Source organism: Ambystoma mexicanum, chromosome 7q (assembly GCF_040938575.1).
Source record: "Ambystoma mexicanum isolate Mex_15411 chromosome 7q, UKY_AmexF1_1, whole genome shotgun sequence".
Lineage (NCBI taxonomy): Eukaryota > Metazoa > Chordata > Amphibia > Caudata > Ambystomatidae > Ambystoma > Ambystoma mexicanum.
In genome coordinates, this window is record NC_090941.1 from 676103301 (window position 1) to 676128260 (window position 24960).

Below are 24960 nucleotides of genomic sequence, written 5' to 3' on the forward strand. Positions count from 1 at the left end.
CAGAGAATTAAAACAAATGAAAATGCTACTAATAGATGAAGTGAGCATGGTCTCCAACCTAATGTTGGCTTTGATTCACCTCAGTTTACAAGGAGTACTCAAAACAAACTACGAAGAGCTCTTTGGAGGAAAACACATTTTTTTCGGAGATCTTCTTCTATTGACACAAGTGAAAGGTGAGCCTATTTTTAAAACCTTAGGACACAAACTCTGCCGTAAAACTGTTGGCAGCATTGGAAATGTCAACCTTTGGCAACATTTCCAATACAGAGAATTCACAGAAAACATGCAGCAATCTGCAGATCTCACTAATGCCAACATCTTAAAAAGTATTAGAGTTGGTATATTATCTCAAGAAACACAAGCAATATTGAAATCCCAGCACATTCATGCACTTTATGGCGATAATGCATGTGCTACGGATGTTATGGAACAATTAGCCCACAAAAATGTCAATTGTATGGCCTTAATGCCAACTCTTGCAAGCTGTTTCAAATTCAATGTAACAATGTTAAAAAAAGAAATGCAACCAATAATTGAAATTAGTGCCACAGACAAACTAGACATACATGGTATGACACTACCCATGTGTGAATAAACTACAACGAGACTAAATAGTTTAGAAAATTCAATCTCCAACACAGCTGGATTGGAAAAAATTGCAGAGTAATGGTTAAACGTAACCTTGACGTGGATCTAGAACTAGTTATTGGAGCACTGGGTACAGTTGTTGGCTTTCAAACATACCCACGTGACAACAACATTCAGTTTGTCAATGTTCTCTTTGACAAACGTTCAGAAGTGAAAAGGATAGGACGCTCAACAGCTCGATTCCTTCTCTTCAAAGACATGTCTGTACGCAGAGAACAATTTTCTCTAACTCTTGCATACGCAGTCACCATTCATAATTCACAAGGTCTTACCCTAGACAAAGCATTGATACACATTGGTAACACAGTTTTTAAAGAAGGCATGAGCTACGTAACACTATCACGGTTACGTACACTTGACAGACTATTTCTAATCAACTTTGATGCAAGTAAAGTAAATGCTGATATTCCTTGCATTTTAGAATACAATAGACTTTGTTCACTATACACCCCCCATCTAAAAACATATCCTGTTCCACAAAAAGTAAAATGTTCTAAAAGAAAACTAAATCAAACAGAAATGCAACAGGATGTAACTGCAAATCCTCCAAAGTGAATTAAAAAAACGAATACTTCATCAAGTACCACAAACAAAAAAGAAACTATTAGGGAAAGTAAACCAGGTACTTCTTCAAAAAAGGAAGACAAACTAAAAAAAAAAGCACTCAGATACAGAACTACCTGGTCCTTTTAAACTTTCAAATGTAATTGGTGTAAGTTGCTACGCAAATGTAGCAATGAATATTCTATTTCAAGGACTACCAATTGTTGACAACATTTACTTACACAGTACAGACCAATTGTGTTTGCAAATGTTAGTACTTCATAGAAACGCAACAAACAATCCTGACAACACGTATAGTGTGTATGGAATAAGACAACAATTGTACTACTGTGCTGGAATGGTGAAATTCACTATAAACCCACAGGAAGATCCACAAGAATTTCGAATGTACTTACTACAAGTACTGGAAAACAAAAACATACCTATAAATGAAATCTTGCAGATTTCATACATGTGGAAGCATACATGCACTCTCTGCAACAATGTGACACAAGAACAAATCCCCAATGAGCGCTTTGTGTATGTATCAATACCCAATTGTGAATCTGTTCCATTTCAGCAACTTGTACAAAATGCAAACCATGGTAGATTATGTCCTACCTGCAATTCGGATAATCGCTCCACCTTACTAATACAAACACATAGTAAATACGTAATAATAATGCTTCTGAGTCACAATGCAGATGGTACCAAAAACAACTGCAAGCTGACTGGATTCACACATGGTCAATTATCACTTGGTAAGAAAACCTTCACAACAATAGGTATAATCTACCACACAGGAGCCACAACCAATGTAGGTCACTATACTGCATATATAAAAAAAAATTTGGATGGTTCGAATGTAATGATGGTACCATTACTCTAAAGCAGAAATTACCTGCAAATCTTACACACGCTTATTTAATCTTCTTAAAACCAAAACGTATTAACTAAACTGTACTTAAACATTAACTAAACTTCTATTAAAAAACTATAAACTGTTACAATACGCTAACTGGTATCTAACAGCCCCAAAATTTTACAATATCCAAACAGATAAATCAATACCACTTCATTATAACAAAAAATACACAGTTACAATAACTCAACAGGTATCTAACTGCTCCAAAAATCTGAAACAAGCCCTTGTATAGAGCATTAGCCAGAAACAACAAGTGAACACTGAAAACAAACAAACAAATACACTGTAGCATAACATCCAACATGAATTTGTTTTTCTCCCACAGACCCAATGATTTTAGCAACAAACACAGAAACTGAGCTAATTGCACGGTACACTGGTTTTTAATCTACTAAATATGAGGGTAAAAAAAATAATGTTGATTATTCAATGTTATAAGTCGTTGCAAAAAACCAATACTAACATGATCTGTTCTTTTATCACAGAAATTAACAAGGAATACATGTACTCCAGTTACTAAACCAAACAGTATGTATATTATAATAAGTACAACCATCGCAGTAAATCACACCCATAGTGACTTATAACTTCGGTGCTTATAGATTTGGTCTTGTCCATGCACCCAAGATATAGGCCCTGCCCACAACCACCACAGCATATCACACCCATAGTGTCTTATAACTTCGTTGCTTATAAATTTGTTCTTGGATCCCAAAGTTACATACAGTCAAACATTTTAACTCTGCTATATGGGCACTTTTAATGTCTGCAGACATGATGAGTGTTCTTAGAACTTGCCTACGAACAGTACGGATGGGCATAGCGTCCTCAGGACACCCCCATTTCATCCATTTACGAACATTTCAGGACACTGCGTGTGTTCTTAGAACAGTTTCAACTTGCCTGCAAACAATTCGGACAGGGCTAGCATCCTCAAAACACTCCCATTTTGTTTATTTACGAACATCCCAGGACACTTTGTGTTCTTAGAACAATTTCAACTTGCCTACGAACAGTACGGACGGGTATAGCATACTTAGGACACCCCATTTTGTTTATTTACGAACATCCCAGGACACATGATGTGTTATTAGAACAATTTCAACTTGCCTGCGAACAAAACGGACAGGCATACCGTCCTCAGGACACACTCATTTATAGACGAACATCCCAGGTCACATGATGCGTTCTTAGAACAGTTTCAACTTGCCTGCGAACAAAACGGACAGGCATACCGTCCTCAGGACACACCCATTTCATTTATTTTCGAACATTTCAGGACACTGCGTGTGTTCTTAGAACAGTTTGCCAGGACACCCCCATTTTGTTTATTTACGAACATCCCAGGACACCGCGAGTGTTCTTAGAACAGTTTCAGATTGCTAGTGAACAATAGAGACAGATGTAGCATCCTCAGAACAGCACCATTTTGTTTATTGACGAACATCCCAGGACACATGATGTGTTCTTAGAACAGTTTCAACTTGCCTGCGAACAAAACGGACAGGCATACCGTCCTCGGGACATACCCATTTCATTTATTTTCGAACATTTCAGGACACTGCGTGTGTTCTTAGAACAGTTTCAACTTGCCTACGAACCATACATACAGGCGTAGTGTCCTCAGGACACCCCCATTTCGTTTATTTAGAACATTTGAGGACGTCTGTGTTGTCCGCGGACAAAGTGAACACAACTGGGTGGCCTACCACCTAAATAAATACAGCATTTAACCCATCTCTTACTCCCCCACCCTCCCCAAACAGTCTTACACACCAACACACTCTACTAAATAGTATTTTTCCACCAAGTTTCACCGTGCTGTCCGTGGACGAGCGCGAATCCAAGATGGCGGGCGTTCCTGAAAATCTGACGCGCTTCACGCTCTTCACCGTCCAATCAGCGAACACATTGCATGTCCGCGAACATGACGCAAGCTGGTTGGCCAATCAGGACACTGTCCGCAGAGCGAACAGGGAAGTGTGTCCGCGGCCCGAACATAGATATCACTAATTTTTTGTGACCTACTTTTTGGTCATTTAAAAAAAACTTTGCAAAAGCACGCTCTCGGGAACAAGCCACTGCTCCTGGTCCAAATTTGGTGAAAATCCGTCCAGCGCTTTGGGCGGTAGGCGTGAGCAAAGTTTTTTCCCCATTCAGTCTATGGGAAAAAAGAAGTTTTGGGACCCCCCTTATAACTTTGCCACCCCTGGACCAAACCTCACCAAACTTTGAAAAAATTCAGAGTGACCCATATACTTTTTTTGCAAAGTTTGGTGAGGATTCGTCCAGGGAGAGCGAAGTTCTAAGCCACCCAAAAATGGCTCTTCCTATGGAAACAGCAACTTAACCATACCGTGGCTGTGTGATATATATATATATATATATATATATATGGCTTCTTCTTACTTGTATGTATGTTAAGTCTTGTTTCTTCAGTTACATCTTCATTCTTAAGTATTCTTATGTTGTTTCAGTGCATCATTGTATATTCTCCTTATGTTCATTTTGTACCTGTCAGATCTTCTTTACAATTCCTCGATATTCAGTGGTAACTGAAACTCTCCTGCTACAGGGTACATTCGATACGGTTGTCTGAGTGCATAACGTCTCTCATACACTCGATGCAGTATTGGGATGATACGTAGTATCATGCACAGTGTCTTCCTATTATTCATCCAGTATGACTGAGATGAGGGGGGCGGAGTCTATCAGTGATGTACGCGTCTGTTCCTCTACAGAGGCATGTCTCTCAAGTTAGAGACAAACAGTGGGATGCCTGAGAAGCGTTGTATGAGTTGGTTGGGAACTGGCACAGAAAACCTGAAGAAATGTGAAGGTGGTGCGTGACCTGTAGTGGGTGGACCATCGGGTCTGACAACGGTGCCAAGACCACCTGCCGTAGCCTACAGCAGAGCCACATAGGTGAATGTGTGGAGAGTACAAGAAATTGTGGTGGTGACATGACCGAGGGGTCCGACAATTGCGCCGAGACCACCAACAGTGGTTGGCCGTGGAGAGTAGCATGGAAGAAGAAGTTGAAGTAGAGAGTGATCCCGTGACCCCAGCCAAAAACAGTGAAGAATTCACCAGTTAGCAGGAGAAGGTAACAGGAGGTAACAAGTGCAGGAGCGGGATGGGAAGATGCAAGACATTAAGTAATGAAGAAGCAAAAGAAGTAGTAAATCACTTTGTAGCCCAATTCCCTGGCCAGTAGCGCAAGACTGTGGTGCTGGAGAGTTTGAGAGGGACTCGCGGAGCCTGTTCGTTGCCCCAAGTTTTGCTTAAAGGAACATTGGGGAACCAGCTAGGAGAAGCAAGTCATTCTCCTAGCCCCACGAGGATCCTGTAGAACTGTCTAATTTTCCGAAAAGCCTGGAACTTTTGTGGAACTTTATTTGGGGGAAACCGGTAATTCCGCCAAACTGGCCCTACCATTGCTACCTGATCTCTGGGACTTTCCGGGATATTACATGTGGCGGAAAGGGTGGTAAATCCCCATTCCATGAAGTCCCAAAGGACTCCATGGAGGAGATTGCAAGTATTTCTGGCACTGGTAATATGGGTGCCAGAAATACAGGCTATGTTTTGCCAGTGGGGGCCTGATTTACATCCAGCTCTTGCCTGGTGGTAAATCAGTGAACCCTCACCAGCAAACTTGTAGTTTCCTGGTCTGGGAAAATTGGCAGCAATTTTCCCAGACTGGGAAACCTGTAATTACCCCCATTCTCCTGGTTCACTATCAGAACCCAAACTTTATTATTGTTTATTGTAGTGACAGGGATAGCGTAGGAGATTTTGACTGGGGCGGTGCTTTTTTGATTTGGACTACCTGACAAGCACCCAAGTTTCTTTAGTTTAGGTAGGGAAACCCCATTAGAGTTGAGGACAGATAGGTTTTTCTTTCTTTTGAATAAAGGTTTATAGCGATCATCATTGCACCACTTGGTCAGTCTGTACATTACATGTTGCCAGACAGCACAAGATCACCTTGAGAGATGACATGGTGGAGATATTTACAATTGATATGATGTCCCAATATAGTCTTACACGCCCGTAAACATCCACATGTTGACTCCACCAAAGCCATCCTATTGACCACATGTGGCGATGCCAAAGGATTTATCTCAGCATGTTACAACATTTTCTCATTAGACCTCAACATAAGGTATTTCTAAGAAATTGCAGTTGGCAGAAGAGGTAGAATTGGCCTCTTAATTAATGGGCTGAAATACTGGAAAGCCACACTATAGACCTAAGAGTCCACTCTCAACTTTATGCAGTGTAATATATGGCATTTGTGGCTCTTGACTCTTCACAGGACATGTAATGCTCTGCTAATGTTGGACGACACTTGTTGGAGATGCAAAGGCAAATAAGGTGATATAACGCACATATTGGTTCTGTATGAAACTACACCATTACTTTTGGGTAGAACCCTTACTTTGTAAGCTCAAAAAGTCATATGACATGATTTGCCAGCCTGAAACGGCCTACGAAACATTACCACAGATGGATGCGAACCGCGTTTGGTGATTCCAGACAGGACACCTGTTCTCTAATTAGTATTCAAACCATTTGGGTCTGGACAAATGTATTGATTGGCCAGGGCACCGGAGCCTTTAGAACAAGAGCTCAAGATGATAATCACAAATCATATATTATATGGTCACATTGAGTGAGAAGTATAGCCTTGAGAAAGATGCAAAGTCGAAACACATGTTGGCTGTTCTTCCTATGTTGAATTTTGAGAGAATAAATTGACATATCAAGAATATTACGAACTCAAACAATTCTATCATAATTAATTTGTAATTACAATTATGTACACAACTTGGGGCTTTCAATGGGGATTGTTACTATAACATTTGAATTTTAGACTAAGCTTGAAGAACTAGCAGTATACACACTGCATACATGCTCTATGTGTTAGGGTTTGCCACAGACTACTAGCCACGCGGCTGGCCACATCTTATTTTGGAATTTGGCTCAGCGCAATTGGACACTGTTTACCCTGGCTTTTTCTTCAACACAGATGGATAGTGTCGGCACCAATGGTCTGTTTACAAGAAATGGAAAAAAGCATCTCATGTGAACATTTAGTTAAGATTACCGCACGCAGAATATCGCTTTTCTTTTAAAAAATCTTTAGAGGGTCTTGCCAGTCACCTACAATTAATTTTTGTAACGATTGGGAAGTTTACAATCTTGACTTACATTTTTTGCAACATTTTTGCATGCCTCGGCATACATCGGAAAGCTATCTGTGGGCTTTGGCAGATACTCAATCATCAACATGTGTGTTATTCTTTGTATTTTCTGAAAATCCTAAAACATACAAAATGAATAAGAGAGCACATTTTTGAAGATGTAGGAAACGGAGCTCTGTGCGTCAAATGGGTGATTTTCTGTTATGTCAAAGACAGCAAAGAATTCTCCTGACTGCAGCTGCGCGACTTCGACCCTGTTATGTTCTGCAGCCTGTTTAGGTGGGAATGTGGGCTCAGAGTAATAAGATGGTGTATTAAATAATGATGGTGTTTGCTCCAAATAAGACATGTTTTATTTAATTGATATTTGGCCTCATTACGAGTATGGAGGTAGCCATGCCACTTTTAGCGCCATGGCTACACCCATACCGGGTACCAGGTCCGGGTCCCGTAAAAGGGGACTCACCGGGCCATTCCGACCTTGGAGGACCCGGTAAATCGCTTTCGCGGGACCGGACTCGGTACATCCCCATTCCCATTTGAGCCCACGTAGGGCTCAATGGGAATGGGGAGGATGCTAACAACGGGCCTTTTGATGACGGGCCCGTTGTTAGCATCCTGGTCTGCTAGCGGGTCCTGCTAAGGATGCCTGGTCTGACCAGGCGTTCCAGAGCGGGACCCGCTGCAGACCTCGTAATAGGGTGGCCCGGAATGAACGGTGCCGGTCCCTTACCGGCACTGTTCATTCCGCGGCCGCCAGGTTCCTAATGAGGCCCATTGTCTCCTAAATTAGAATGCTCACTCTAATAGAACTATTGGGTTGGTAGATAGAGCGCACTACTTGTGTGTCCCTCTGCCCCCAAAGAAACGGTGGACACATTTTGATGGTTCCATTTCATTACAAATATTTTCTGTTCTAGTAATTATTGGCTGGGTGTATATGTTTCAATGGCACTTTCCATCGCCCTGTGTATACGTTGTGATATATATGTATATGCCAATGTGCTGCCTGGACGTCTACCACCGGGTCCGACTGCAAACTTATTGCTATTCTTATACGACCCAGCAAAAAGAGAGGTGTTGTGCGTGCGCTGCTCTGCCAGGGTCCTGATTCACACAAAGTCTATATTTGCTATGTCTTGCTCGGCCCTTGTTGGCATCTGAATGACATTTCTTTTTTTCTTTGACAGGATATTCTTGCAAACTTGTCTCGCAAAATATGTCGCTCATTATGGTGAACGAAGATTCGCTGGATGTAAGTAGCCCTTTTTTATCAGTACGATCAATTATTAGCTGCCACACAGACAGAGCACAGAAATATGCCCTTCTGACCTTGGACATTATTATTTTGTTCTCTTGTTGCGACATCTGTTCGTAATAATGGGGCATAATAGTTATGTTCTCTATCAGCATGTTGAATCTTCAATTGACTTGCTGGTTGCAGTGGTTGTGGTTTTGGTCCTAAATACCCATATTTTGCAAAACTGCAGAACACTGGCCAAGAGCAGAGTCAGGGTCGGGGACTGGTGGTTCGGGGGAGGGCGCAGAGCATGCTGTGATCTCTTGCCACTTCTTGTGTCCGCCAAGGAACATGACCCGGAGCAGCTCCTTCTGCACAGTTGCTCGTTATTTAAGGGGTTCGCTCTGCATCAGTTCAGCCAGAGGGGACATGTGCAGCCGGGCTCGTGCACACCGTGGCAAGGTTAGAGGACTTTAATGAGTGGAAGACGGTGCAGTCGGGAAGAAGAGGGCATGGACAAGGAGGTCACCACGGTTCTAATTGGCTGCTAGTGTACTTGATCGGGAGCGGGGGATGGGCGCGAGAACCTATCAAATGGTCACATGGGTTTATTGTGACCTTTCACCTTCTTCTGAAATGACATGTTCCACTGAACTACTGCCAGAGGGCACTGGATTTTACTTCTAAGAAATGCAGGTCCTTCGGGCGCAGCCTAGCAATTGCAGTTTGTATGACCTTTGAAAAGTTTTTGCCCTACATTTTTTTAATATATTTGTAACCACTAATCCCTGACAATTGCAACGTTGTTTCACAATATTCTTCTGGGAAACGTCAGTGGCGACCAATGTGGCTGTGTGATGCCAGGGAGTTATTTTAATAGAAAACCGCAGAAGACTAAATGTGGACTAAACTGTAGTTGTGCGAGAGCAAGCATTATCTCAAACATAAGTACAAGTGGTCGATGGTCGCGCAGTATTGCGAGACGAAGCAACTCGTATCTGGGTTCCTGTTGAAAATTTGGTAGCAAAAATGATCATCTTTCAGCAGTCCCTTGATTAATTGGGCCTTTAAACAGCTGCTGAAACAAATTTGTTAATCAAGTATCAAACACCCTATACAGGCTCAATATCGGTTCATAGAGCAACCAGGAACATGTTGCCATACGTATGGAAGGGTGTTGACAAATCTTTTTTGTTTTCATTGTTTTCTTCCCAAACAATATCCGCTGGACGGGTTTGAGGGTGCGCCATTTCCTGCAGTGGGGAAAGTTGACTCCCAGGGCACATTGGTCCAGCCAGAGATCTGTGCCCTCCAGGGACAGGAGGGGAACTCCTCCAAGATGCCCAAGGTAGAGATGGTGCTAAAAAGATAGTACGTCGCCATTTCAGTAATTTTGAACATTGGAGAACTCATTGTCAATGTTTTACTTTTTCGTATGAAAATCATGCTTTCTGTAACAGTTGTGGTGAAGTCCCCAGCCTATTTCTGATGGCCCTTTCCATGGTGACCAAAAGGGCCAAATACCTCCCTATGCTAAAGTATGATGGGCCTGTGGTGGTATGGGGGGGGCTCTCCTGGTCACCACTCGCCCTTACTTGTCCCCATCCCAAAACAGGAGTCGGTTAAATGAGGCCTGATAGATTACCATCCCTTTTAGGAATGGCTTCTTAGAGGGATTCTTTAAGGCACCTGGTATCAGGGAAGTTAGGGACCCCTTACCCCACAAAGTCCCCCACTGCATTTTCTCCGGGGACTTGCACAGACCACAGAGCGTACACCTGGGAAGCATGGACCATAATAGAGAAGGGACATCTGGCTTTCTCCCCATGGCACAGTATTTTCAATTCCACTCAAAGTGCAGGCTCTTTAGTTACTGTTCCTTGAAGCGAAGTAAGCAATGGTGGTCTCGTAGAACTGGCAGAGCTTGCATGCCCAGTGCCACTTGCTTTGGTCCAGGTATCCCTTATACATATAGAGCAGCAAAGAGAGGAATTGGGACAGGAAGCTTGACAGTGAGCTGCCTCTCCTCTCATACAGCTAAGAACAGATAGGCCACTGAAGTCCACCCTGTGGGCAGGGTTATGATGTGACAGTCATCCAAGAGGGGGGGCTAGCCAGCCACACATCAGAACTAGTCGATATCTTCAGGGTGGGGCCCCGCCAGCCAATCCCTACACGAGCTGCTTGAAGAGACACCCGAGCTCCCTTAGCTGAGTGGCTCCTTTAGTAGTATGCAACTCCAGGAATTCCTTAGGATCTGCAGACTACTCTTGTTATCTGTCAGTAATGTTTGCAAGCCCTCCCACCTGACATTACACCAGGAAGGAAAGTGGATGGAAGATCAGTGCATGTTTCCCCCACGGCAGTGAGACCTCTATTAGAAATATAGTTTGGTATGGTTATTCTTTTTCCATGAGCATGCGTTATACTGAATGCTATTTGCACTGGGGGAAATCGTATGAACCAAACTGTGGCCTTGGCCATGCCATTGAGCCTACTGGGCCATTGAGCATCTATGGATGCTTAAGACTCGTCTGCGGGTTTCCCCCAGCAAGACCAAGGTCATTCTCCTGGGGTCTAAACCCAATTACCTTTGGTCGCATCCTGTTGCTCTCCTCCCTCTTTCTCTGGCTTCTCCTCCAGCTGTGTATCTAAAACATGTAGGATTTTTTGGAAAGCTGATCTCGATATTAATGTCCAGATTAATTAAACTATCAAGCTGGTTTTGTATAAACTTTGCATGTTCAATTATTCCTTATGTAAAATAAATATTATTCATTTAATGGGCACTTTTATTAACTCCAAACTGGAATACTGCAACTCACTAGATCTTGGAATCCCAGAATTTCAGCTTTCACGTTTACAAACGATTAAAAATGAGGCAATTCGTCTAATTTGTAACCCTGCAGGATCTCACTAAATAAGTTTTCTTCAATCTCTCCACTGGTTCCACTATAATCCAGAATCTCCTTTAAGGTGCTCTGCCTGCAAGGTCTGGCGCCTAAATATCACAAAGCTTCAGCGGTCGGTACACACCACCTCGTAAGATGCGGTGATCAAATAAGGAGCTTCTCTCTGTCCCAAAATCCAATGTGAAATCATGTGGAGACCAAAGATTTACTGCAGTGGGACTAGGTCTTTGAAAAGCAATTCCTCTGTTCTTGCATCAAAAAAGTATTTGGGTGCACTTCCTCTGTTCTTGTGTCAGGCGAATGACTTTTTCACCTTCTGTTAATTTCCAAAAACGTTACTTTTCTGCTAATCCCTTTCAATTGAATCACTTGTGCTTGCACCTTGATGCGGTTTGGTCTGCCTGTCACTTGGTATAAAGCTTCTCAGAAATCAAACTTTAAGAAGGTTCTCTTGATCAACAACTTTTAAGTCCGGTATGTGGATTCTGATGGGTACGCTGGCGGATGAATACATGAATGGTGTAGATCACCAACACATATCCAACAATTCAAAAACAAGACAGGTACCAGAGCACTCTTAACGAATACCAGAAGATGGAAAAGATGGAATTGCTTAGCTGGATAATAGCAAGGGACCTTGAGAATCCCGAGACCCCTCATGTGATCTGAAATGTTTAAGTAGTGTGGCATTAGTAACCTGTTACACAGACTACACCAGGGGCGTAACGGCCCGGCAGCCCGAGTTAATGGGGCGAGCAAAGCGAGGGCAGTTTACAAGGGCTTCAGGAGGCTACCCCCAGTGTAGCCCATAAAACGGGTTGCTAACGGGATTAGAACCCCGGGTTACCAAAGCAGTAATCGGGGGTACTGTTCCATAAATGAAAATACTTTGCCAAGCCAGCCGCCATGGTTGTTGATGCCCCTCTTCCAATACCAAGGCGGCCAGAAAACCAAGATCAAGGAAAGCTGCTACGGCAGGAGGTGTCGCTGGCCCAATTGGGTAGGTGGGGTTGGGGAGGTGGGTTGGGATTCATTTCTTTTTAGAAAAGGGAAAGGGTGGGTGTCTAGAAGATGGCGAGGTGGGGGAAGCAGCCAACGGGTTTCGTGGAATGCGGGCTGAGCTCAGGATTATCAGCCCACGAAGCAAGGAATCTGATTGGCTGCGCTCCTCTCACCAAGTGCTAATGAAAAATATCTTCAGAGATCTTTTCATTGTTTACTTGTTGAGAATGGCAGTCCTCTTCCAGGGTGTCGTTCCTACTAGTGATCACTCTTTCTTCGCAACATTCTGGAATGTTTCTTGAAGAAGAAGATTGAGGAGTCTCTTTGTGGTTAGTAATGAAAACCGTTCCTACTGAAACCTGTGTGCGTGTTGTAGAAAATATTTCCAGAATTGTGTGGCCTTAACTAGGAAACTTCTACCACAATCTAGAAAGATCTTTTAGCAATGCAATAATTTCATAGTATGGGAGATGTGTACTTTTTAGGCAAGCCATGTAGCCGTAACTGGGCATCTGATCATGGCCAGTTCACTGCGTTTGGTTGAATGGAAGTTTTGGTGTACTTGCTGTGTTTTCTTCGGGGGAGGGCTGTACATTTAAATTTAATTTGTAGTGTTTTAGTGTTGTACAGGGTGGAGGTGATATCAAGGGCATAGGAGGGATGTATGGGGGATATGCTCCTATATATAAACGCTGTGAAAAAAGAAGCAAAAAGACCAGTGCAATCAGATGTCCCCATGTAGCAGCCTGACTAGAGCATTCTAGAACAAGCAACTTGCTGAGTCGTTTATGTGCAATATGTGATGAATCAGTAGTGATTCCCCCCAAAACCTTGGCCTGGGACCTACCTCATGTGGCCAGGGGAAGGCAGATGCTTCCTGATCCCAACCCTGTGGTGGGTGGTGTGCTGTGGGAGGATCACATGGGGGTTGCAGCGAAGGTCAGGAGGAAGGGGAAACCCCCCTGTTTGTTTTCCCCCAAACCCTAGTCTCTTAATGGCTTATTTCAAAGTCAGAAAGGTTAGAAAAACTAACTTTGTTGGCAGGAACTCCAGGTCCCATAATTCCTTCAGTACTGCGACAAGGAAGAGGGATGCAGAGGAACACTGTTGTAGGAGTGGTCAGCTAATTAGCGTAGATGACCTACACCTGAGGGAGACTTAGAGGCTTAAAAGCCCCCTCAGGTGCAGGTATTGGCAGGAAAGGAAGAAGAGCAGCAAGAGAAGAGAAATCAGCACAGTGACAGTGAAGCTGGAGGTGAGAGAAGCTGCTGGTACCACAGTAATGCCAAAAGCAGTGGCGGGTCCTGAGAGGGTCTTTGCCTCGAGTTTTCCCTGTTGGAGAGGTCGCCCAGTGGGCAGTGTGAGAAAAGGATGCTTGCCCAGTGAAAGCTTGTTGTGCAGAGGTTGTGCAGCAGGAAGCCGCAGTAGCGAGGGAAAAGCGCCCTCTTTAGAGGTTTCAGGTGGCTGTGTTGCACCTGACCCTCTTCGGAGTGGGGAAGCTCCATTTTCAAGTGGCGCGAGCAGAGGAGGACCAGAGGAGGCTGGTCGCCAGATCGCGAGTAGCCACATCACCAGAAGACCTGCAAACAGCAAGCGGAGCATGAACGAATGACTTACCCGGTGAGTTCACAGCTTGCAAGGGACTCCGGAGCACTCCAACGCAGTCTGCTTGTTCACAGCAGGCAGTGTCACTCGCATGTGAGTGAAAGAAGCAGTAATTATAATTTTGAACACCAAACTATTCAAAACCAACAAAAGTTATACTTTTTTAATCAAAGTGACTATGCAAGCATGCATGTGAGTTTGTGGAAGGCCCAACAACCCCATGGGCAAGCTTTAGAAAAACCAAAAGCCGACCAGCAATAACCAAGCCAAGAGTATTTAAAAACTCAGCAATATAAATATAACAAACATTGCTCAAGGCAAGAGGGGAACATTGGGAAACCCAGCAGTTGTAAGGCTTGCTGCTCATATGTTGTGAAATACAGATCATCAGGCGATATAAACATACATTGCCAAAGCCAAGATAGAAGAAGAGTAAGACCACATTCCGGCCACTATTTGGTTGTTGGCATGTAGGGGAAAGAAAGGTGGCAAACATGCTGCCCTTCTGGAGAAGGTTATCCAGAGGGAGAGGAGCATAATTGCAAAGGAGTCCTAAAGAGCACTTATGTGATTCCGTGTTTCCCCGAAAAATTGGTTTAAAGTCTGATGCCAAAGAAACTTTGTAAAGTTGTTGTTGCTTTATGTTGGAAGTTGCAACTAAAACACACTCTGTTCTTTTGGTGAAGTATTTAGCGGGCAGGAGAGTACACCCGTATGGCAAGTTGTTGTAGAAGACCTGTTATGGGAGTAAACCAGGTAGTAGTAGATAAAAGTGCTGAACTGTGGTTCTCAGAGAGACAACTCATGTTAATTGTGAAAGAACAATTGTGTAAACTTGCTTTGGGGGAGTTACAATTTGGCAGAAACCAAAGTTTATGGCAAATCATTCTGACAAAGACAATTGTTGTTTGCTTGAAGAAAACAAAGCTGAAACTTGTTCTTTCTCCAGTAGGAGTGGGAACATTCTAATTCTTTCCGTACATTATTGAGATAATGGAATATTTTTGTTATCAAGTTTAAATCCTCAAGAACTGTTTTGGAACTTTGTGGCAAACCAGGATTTCCCCATTTCTTTTGAACTGTGAAACAGAACCTTGTTCAGATCTGGGGATTGGGAATTCACCCAGGTTATAAGAAGAATCAGCAATCTTATTATGAATTCGATTGTATGCTATATATATTTGTTGAGTTGAACTGCCAAGCATTCCCTATTTACTTTATTGAGTGTACAAGTGTGAGGGACAGATATACTTTTGTTACAGTGTTTCCTTTAGCTTATTTTAGGCAGGGTAAGGATAGTGAGGCGTTCATCCAACCTTTTGATTCAAATAAAATGGCTAATCTTGAAAAATCTTTACAAAGTTGACCGCCTCACATTTTTGACCCCTCACAAAGAACAGACTTGATGAGATGGGTTACGTCTGATTATCATCTGTAATTAGAGGAAGCAAACGGTACACATAGGTACAACTTTACAGTCAACTCTAGTATGCTAGTGAAAATGGATGGCTGAATGATATTGGGGTCCTCATTTTGCCGTTGATTTTCTTCACAACTCTCCATTTCATGCCACCCGCAGACCATCACCTTGCTGAACCCTGACACCCTGGATAATCCTCTGCTGCCCTCCACTTCCCCCTCACCCTGCCCACCTCAACGCACCTGACCTCCCTTACATTTGTTCTTCTATTTTTCTTAGTTTCATTCCAATCTCCCGGCGCTGACTCCTGGTCCACACAGGGTGCATCCATGTTTGCCTTCTTATGGGGGACCTCACTCCTGGCCGTACTGCCTTCCCGGGTGAGCCATTTCATGGGGGCCATGACCCTCGCTCTTTTTCACTTAAGCCATCTTGAACAACTCCACATTACCCCTGTGTTTGTTTTGTTTTTCTTGCTCCCTCCCCACCCTCTGTCACATGAGCCCCCCATTGCGCTCACATTGGTTTAACGATTTATTGAGAAGCCACCCTCAACACAGGGAGTTATTTCCCTCCCCACTCACATGGTTATGCAACAAACTGTTTAACAGATTCTTTTTTTAGTCCTATCTCAGTCACAGATAATGGCCCTTGGATCCTTCTTCCCCGAGCTAACAATGAGCCAAGAACCAGGCCGGTGTACGGGAAATATATTGGTATTTAAATTAAAAGTTATAGAAATTAGCATGAAAATGTCAAAAAGCACTTTATCCATGGCATAACACAATCAACTTCTCTCAGCATAAATAAATCACTAAAGTGAAATTAAAAAGAACACAATCACAATTCGCCCCTTTCTGCAAATTTCAATTCACAAAATAATTACACTGATCAGTCAAAAAGACAATTATTGTGTAATGTTGGGCAATTTTAATTTTCCTCTGAGCTTAATAGGCTAGCAGTAGGATTTCAAGATTGCTAATGATGATTTCTTCCACACTTTTGGTTTAAAATAAACACAGGGTGATTTAGTGGTTTGTTTTTCAGATGCCCCCTGGCTTTGGTCTATGTTGAGAAGTCAGACAGAAAAATTGGAATAATTTGGGGAATTTTGGATTTCAGACCCCCCTTACTGAAAGCCCTGTGTTGGGGAGCTAGATAAAAAGTTTTGACTAATTTAAGAACAAAGACATCCCCCTTCCTTAAGAAGTCTGGTTCAGCTGGACAACAAGGATTACCCAATTAAATTATAGGCTATCGTTTTCAGCACACACTGGGAAGTGAGCTTTGTTAATTTCGAATTTTAACAAAATTCACCCGTAGTGTTATGTCAAATAGGGAATTAATTAAATTAATATTTTTGGTTAAATAGGCTTGGGATCTGCACAGTTTCCCCACCCCCCCTCCACCCACTATAAAAGGAAAGGATCCAAGGCAAGCAGGCTCCCCCACCGTTTGGTTTCCCAGAGTTCAGTTCTACTTACATAGCAAGCCTCTGTTAAAGGTTCAGGAAAGCCAGCTGCATCTCAGGACCCTCTGGAAAGATAGGGCAGGGGTCTGGTCACTCCACTCTCAAAGATGGCATCCCGCTCTCCGCCATAGGACTCAGTCAGCTTTGAAGCCTTCCTAGGAATAGACACCTCTACCCAGATGCGCTCTCAACAATCTCCTCTGGTGTCTCCTTACAGCTGTCAGATGGTACGTTTCAGCCTTCCTGATGGTCTGTCCCTCCTCTGTGTCTGTCCCTGTGTGTCTCCTTTTTTCTGTCCCCCCTGCCCTAGTACAGTCCCCCTTATATAGCAGCGATGACACCACCAATTGTACAATCTTGGGGAAGTACCCTGCAATAATCCTTGCCACTAAGATTGGACAGTTACCCTTCTCTCTCCTCCAAATCCCACCCTTCAAGTGGGGATTGGTTTAAGGGTCTGGAGCAACATATGGCAATTCCCATTTGTAATCGCCCTTTGTTCTCCTTTCAACTTTTTTGCAAAAACTAGTTATGTATCACAACTTCATAATTTTACTAGAACCTGCCCTACTAAACATATTTTTTGATTCAGCCAATCAAGGAGAATTAGATAAGTCGACTGCCAAATCCATACCATGTAGCATGGCCATGTGGCACCTTTCTGCCGTTTCCATAAAAAGCAAAACATTTATGAATATGTAAGTTATTAAGCATATCCCTAATTCCCTTTTGCACCCGCTCACCAACTCTCATATTTGGAGCATGTTCAGATCAGCCAGATACACATCTTAGATAGCCATTACAGTTCCATGAGTCGCATGTGAATGAATTGTATACCCCCAAAATCGCCTGGAAATTATATGAAATCCATCCGTCTTATGATGGCTGAGAAAAAGGCCTAAATGATGATAGTCCTTTTAAATTAATTGTGAATGTTCATGTGGGGCAAGTGGCCCTTACTCCTGCCTTCCGGCCATTTGTTTTCACTCGGTCAGCCTGTGCCCAGAGTTTTTTTTTTAATCAGTCTCCTTTGTGCTGGAAGCTTGCTCTTTGAAGTGGGTGGCCCATTTTCACACATATTAGTCATGCTCCAGCCAAGGGGTAGCTTTTCTTGAAGTCAGTGCTTTCAGAGCCAGCAGGTCTGGAGAAAACTTAATTTTGACACCTTTAGCAGGAAATGTTTTATTGCGGTTGGTCATTACATGGGAGTTGTGGCATCCAGGCTGGAAGTGGGAGATGATAAGACCCTACACTCTGGCCCAGAGTCTTACTGTGCCACGGAATGCTGAAAAAATTGTCCAGAGGGCATATTTATTTTACAAATGTTGTATCCAAATTTATTTGCCATGATGCAAAATTTCTAAAGTGTCAATTAATCACATATTACTATGCCCTTCATAATTATATAACATAGCAGGAAAGCATGAAATTACCTAAAAAACTGAAAAGGTCATACCACAAAAAATTATTTCATTCACAGTGCAACATTCAAACATTTATCTACACTCAGTGTCAATCATACATCCAACAGTTGCTAAAAAGCATACCAACACAATACAACAGTAAGAGGTGGGACTTACAAATTGTCACCACAAACAATCTTGTTATTTTTGTATTAGAAACAGCAATAGAATTATTACATATGATCTATCGCAAAGGTGGATCTAAACAACAACAATTCAAAAAGATCACATCCCTTTTAAAATTTCTCAACCGGTTTCGATGTAAAAGGCTGATTTTGTCAACCTCTTCATCAGGAGGATTATACGAACATACTTATATGTGTGGGCCACTACATCCAAGGTATAGTAAATATACCAAAACTCACCAGCGTTATATTGGAAGGGCGAACTTGTTGAATAAATGGGGCCTGAGTCCAGGCGAATCCAGTATAAAGCCTGTAGGCGACCTACCAATAGAGGGACAAATGGCAGCAACTCGACACTCAATAGAGGTATCTGCAGTCCCTTCGTTGACATTACACTTCGATTCCAGCTGGTGTTCTTGTACGAGTTCCCGTATGAGTTCCCGTACAATTCATGTAGATATTAATTTTCTGCAATTATGGAGCATTCTTTGGATAACTCTATTGATTGAGTTTCGAGTTGCTGCCATGTGTTCCTCTATTGGAAGGTTGCCTACAGGCATTATACTGGCTTCGCCTGGACTCCAGTCCCGTTTATTCAACAAGTTTGCCCTTCTGATATAACGCTGGTCAGTTTTGGTATATTTACTATACCTTGGATGTAGTGGCCCACACATATAAGTATGTTCGTATTATCCTCCTGATGAAGACGTTGACAAAATCAGCCTTTTTTACGTCGAAACCTGTTGAGAAATTTTAAAAGTGATGCGATCTTTTTGAAAAGTTGTTGTTTAGATCCACCTTTGCGATATATCAGATGCAATAATTGTATTGCTGTTTCTAATACAAAAATAACAAGATTGTTTGTGGTGACAATTTGTAAGTCCCACTTAATGTTATATTGTGTTGGTATGTTTTTTAGTAACGGTTGGATGTCTGATTGACACCGAGTGTAGATTAATGTTTGAATGTTGCACTATGAATGAAAGATTTTTTTGTGGTATGACTCTTGTAGCTTTTTAGGTAATGTCATGCTTTCCTGCTATGTTGTATAATTATGAGGTGTATAGCAATATGTGATTAATTGACACTTTTTTAAAATTTTGTATCATGGCAAATACATTTTGATACAACATTTGTAAAATAAATATGTCCTCTGGACAATTTTTTTTAAGCATTCCTTGGAAGTGGGAGATGTCCTTGTGAAGTTTTGCCCACAGCCAGCAAAAGGGTCTGCCTTGGGCTGACAATTTCCATGAAGACAAAGTGGCTCTTCAAATGTCACTGGAGTTGTGTAGGTGAAGCATAATATATATTGCGTTTGGTCAACCAGCACATCATCTTTTGTTTTCCTGACATTTCTCAATGAGCAGTGATATATTTTTTTTCACTTTTACTTATTAAAACAGTTTTTATTTGCACACAGACATGTGCAGGCCGTTTTGTTTTTTAATGTTTAAAAATCCTGTTTTACATGAGACGGGATTGTTGATTCCTCCTTCTTTTGTAAATTAAAATGCTGGTTGTCCGTTGGTAATGACAGTTAGACCCCTTTCCACATGGCTCATTAATTTTACTTGAAAAATAACAAAAAAGGCCACGCCGCTTTTGTTTGTGTTTAAAATCCTGCCATTCATGTGAAAGGGACTTCTGTTTGGGGCCTTTAAATGCACCCCACAGGTTTCAATTGGCAACACGACCTGAAGAAAAAACGGCCGAGAAATCATGACCCATTTCAGATGAACGGTCATGAAAGTTTCGTTATTCAACTGGATTTCGTTTTCAATATAGAGCCTTTTCTGATGTTTTACATAGAAACATTGTCACCCAATAAAAGCCTCATGTTTTTGGTATTGAGGCGTCTTAAACCTTTGATGAAGGATTCAATCGAAACCTGTTTGGGAGATCAAAATTGTGCCCTGTGTGAAAGTACAGAGTGTATTTGTGGGGCACTATAGGTTCTGGGGTGGGGTCTCTAGATGGGCATCCCGCACACTCCAACCCAGAGCTCCTGCCACCAGTAAATGAGCCCAGTTCTGCTGGAAGTAATGTTAAGAGTGTGACCCTTGATGCAAAGCCAAAGTAGAACGATGGGAACATGAATAACCTGGAGGTCAATGACTCACAGGGGGTCAACCAAGGAGGTTTTTAAAGGCACTGCATTTCCACTAATTTCTCAGTCTTTACAGCTTGTTCACAATCTTTTTTTTGTTGTTGTTGTACTCCACGTGGGAATAAGCGATTATCTGGAGCGAGCGCGTTGTTCGTTGGTGTACCCACCAATGTGGCAAGCTTTCCATCTGCTTGTAGGGATAGGACCATGCTCTTATCAGGCTGAGCTGGGCATTGCGCGTGCATTTCATCTGCTGGTGCAAAGCCAGCGAGTTACTGCATCTCTATGCCATATGGATTTAATCCATCCACCATCTGACATAGTTCATCAATTTAAGAGCTCCTCGCTGTGGGTTCTGTTTGATCTTCAGGTCATAGTTCAAATCCTGGGATGGCTGACTCAGCCTTTCACTCCATCTGAGGTTAATAAAATGAGTACAGTTTCCCAATGTTCTATGAAAAGTGCTTTATCTAAGGTCAATAAAATGAACAACATTACAAAAGCTTCTCGCATCACGATGAAGATGCGCGTCTGTACTAGCACGTGGTCTAACAAAAGCGTCATCGTTATTGTTTTTATTATTATTATTAACATAACCTGAAATCAGGTATACTTATTACAAAAAAATGTATTCCACTGGCCAGGGACTTCACAGCAATCTCTTGTCCCGATTCATTGGGCAGATTCTCAAACATGTTTGCCACAAGTGATGAGATGCAAAGAAGCTGCATCCCAATTCACAAAGGGCATCCGAATGTGGCCCTTCATAGACGGGCACATCCTGATGCCCTTTTTTTAACCTTTGAGCGCAAATAAGGGCTTTCGTTTACGTTTCAATGTCCCTTCCGAATTCACAAATGGGAGGAACATCAGAATGTGCACAAAACAAATACACTTCCCTATTCCTGTTTGGAACAGCAGAGAGTTGGGTGCAGTGTATGACAGGATCATTTTTAGTTTTGGTTACAAATAAGCAGAAAGTTTTACATCGGGGTGCAGCTTGGAGGGGGGTGGCATACGAGGAGGGACGCAAAGCTTGTCGGTGCTGTTTGGTTATTTACCCACCCAATGACTGCCCCTGGCCATTCTAATCACCACGGCAATTGACACCCACTTCCAATCCCCTCACTGCCCACTTCCTGGGATCTCTTTGAGCTAGCTCTACCATGTTGCTTGAATCAAACTTTGTGCTTGAAGTACCTGCCAGTGTTATTTTAAACCGGTCTTCTGAGAGATAATGGCTTCCTTAGAGCTGTAAGCGTGCTACTGGTGTAATAAAAATATTTTAACCAAGTTTGTGTTCAGCTTTTTGATTTATAAGCAGTATGTATATCCTTCACTGAAGTCCTGTTAATTACTAGCATTGACAAAGCCATTGATATTGGCTTGTGTATAGGTATTAGATATGCATTTGCCAGGTATTGCTATTATATGCCCAAGTACCTGCACTATTTTGCAGCTGCTACCATTAACAGCCAGTTACTATCATTACGGCTGTACCTAGTAAATGCCTATACAAAAGCCAAAACTCCTGGCATTGTCCTTGCTTGTTTAAACTGTCATGCGTGTGTTTTGAGCCAGAAATCAGGCGTAGGAACCCCTGCTATCCAGTGATGCAAATGCTTTCTTTGCACATTCCACAATGACAGGCCCTTAAACAGGTCGTCACTGTGAAATGCGCTCAAAGCAATCACTTGGATGCTGGAAACTTGTCATACATAAGTGCCGGGAGCTTTCACCCAACACTAATGTATGCAATGGGGCTGGCCAGCGCATCATTTGCATTGCCACTCAGCCCCCTAGAAAAGTGCAGGTGAACTTCGGAGGGGACTTCGATGCAGTACAAATGATGCGCTGATGAGCCCCCTTTAAGAGCAAGGTGTCCTGCACATTTCTGAAAATTATGCAAATAAAAGAAGTGCTCCATCTGCACATTTTGTATTTGAGAAACTGCACCTGGCCTGGCACCCTCATTATTTTCAAGGTAAAGATGCAACACAGAGTAACAGCTGAACACACTGGTAGAGTAGTCGTGGACAATGTGCAGTTGTGTGAATACTGATGGCATGGCTCCAACTGCACTGTCCGTATTTGTACAGGTTGCCCCTCTACTGCTCTCGGTAGGGTCCCTGGGCTCATTCTATGGAGTAATCAGGTGCCCTCTCAAATGGTCACTTGGGAGTGTGCACTGAATGTGTGCCACCTTCTGGGTGGTGCCCACATAGTGCATTGTTCTGGAGCTTGATTGCGTGCACGCATGCTTTGTTGCTACAAACATGCATGGAGTTGAATTTCCCTCAACTGCACTGATCGCAGCCACTTGTACAAGAAAGGTAAGGCCCAATTTCGAATGTGCCCCTGCAACTCCTGGGAAGATGTATTCTATACTATTGAAATAGCTGAATGGTCCTTTCTGTAATGACAACGTTCGGCACACCGTGTTGTTTGCGCAGAGGTCGCACATCTGGGAATCCTGCCCTGGGTGGATTATGCTCTTGTGGAAGTTTGGTCTTTCCAGGCACCTTCCTCCATGGCACGATTCAGAAATGGCACTTTCACAGAGGTGCGTTGCTATTTTAGGCCCATATTCTCATGTAGGTTTTAACTACCGAAAAGGACGTTAAAAGGCTTAATTACCTTTTCGGTACTTAAGACCTATTCTGAAGTTGGCGCATTCCTCCGAAGTTGGAAGGAATGCGCCAATTTCGGAATATATGTGGCGTTGCTGGGATGGGTTGGAAACCAACCTAGCAACCGCCACATTTGGAAACTGGCGTTTTGGAAGCCTATTTAGAGTGGATTGTGTCCTCCAACGTATTCCTCATCTTAGATGTATTCCATCCAGCTTTAGCTGCTTTGGAAACATTTTTTGGCAGAGGGTGCCGTGCGTCAATGTCGTCGAGTCGATGGTCCCTCGAAGGCCTCCGTCGAGGGTGACGTCATCGGGCGTTATAAGTAGCCGACCACGACCCCGAGATCGGATTTCAAGAAGTGCAAATCGTGCGGTTCAAAAATGTCTATCACAGACCCGCACCGAGAGTGTTTGTGGTGCCTCGTAGAAGGACACCATGTGGAGGCCTGTGCGAAGTGTCAGGCGATGACGGGGAAGGCCTTGTGAGAGAGGAGGGGACAAACTACAGGTAGGTCGTAAATTCGACCGTAAATCCTCTAGCGTCGAGTCGAGGTCCTGTGAGGAGAAGTGAGGAGAAGTCTCCTCGATGCGAAAGAAATCAGTCCAGGTCCCGAAGCGATTCCCATTGCTCGTTCTGTTCGACAAAATAAATCGAAGAAACAATGCCACAGGTCCCCCTCCACCTCGTCCTCAGACGAATCCCCAAAAAGGATGAAATGTCCCACTAAACATTCATCATCCGAAGAATGGGAAGCATTCAGGGTCAAAATGATGGAGGTGTTCGAGAAAGTGAAGCCTCGGTCCGCGCCTTCTTCGGAAGCCGTCCGGGAGCGTCATCGTTCCAACACTTGCGCGCTCTCGAGCCTGGGTGATCGAAAGAGGAAGGATAGAGAACCTTCTAGGATGCCGAGCGAGAAAAGCCGCTTGAGTCGAGTCAACCCCTCGAGGTCACCAACGCCATCCGAGACCGAACACACCTCGAAGGGCAAGTCTTCAAAGAGCGCCTCAACGCCCTCTAAGCCGGTGCCGTCAATGACGGGTATTACGTCGACGCCATTGACGCCTTTGTCGACGTCGACCCCGAAGCCCTTGGCGCCAAAAGCTCCAGTTCGACCAAATCAGCCAGAAAAAGGGAAAGAGAAGGCTACACGATCTGTAATGCCTTTAGGACCCATTAATACTCCCCCACCTCTCCCAGAAAAGGTTTTCAAACCTCTTCATAGGAAGGAATTTTTCAAGTTCCTGACCTCAATTTTTGAGGAACAGGAGAAATCTGATGAGGAGAATGTACCCTTTGGGCTGGAGAATGGCACCCCAAATGTCCCAGAATGTCTGATTTCAGAAGAAAGCAGGATGAGGGATTTGGTTGAATCACTACACAATGCAAGTGGCATTGATACATCTCCTGAAAATGACTTTGGTAGGCCAGAACCAGGAGAACATGCCAGTCCATCATACCGTTAGCTAATGACAAAGGTGATAGATTATTTAGGATGGGCCAGACCTCCAGCCCAATTCATCCAAGATGATCTAACAGACATTGGATCATGGTCCTACTGAAGACCCAATACTACCCTTTCACGTAGCCTTGCAAAATAGGGTGGCCGAAAATTGGGAGACTCCGGATTCTATTCCGCCAGTGAATAAATCC

The 24960-nt window shown here is 43.2% G+C and overlaps 1 protein-coding gene across 3 annotated transcripts in view; it reads left to right on the forward strand.

Annotated features, from left to right (window-relative positions):
- Positions 1-24960, forward strand: part of ATP8A2 (ATPase phospholipid transporting 8A2) — a 3773191-nt gene that overhangs the window by 1769781 nt on the left and 1978450 nt on the right. For all 3 annotated transcript variants that reach the window (XR_011284127.1, XM_069639892.1, XM_069639893.1), the window contains exon 24: positions 8520-8584. Coding sequence is in view for 2 of the 3 variants with exons in the window: in XM_069639892.1 (XP_069495993.1) it covers positions 8520-8584 (65 nt within the window). In the remaining variant the exon portion in view is untranslated. The remainder of the gene's footprint in view (positions 1-8519; positions 8585-24960) is intronic.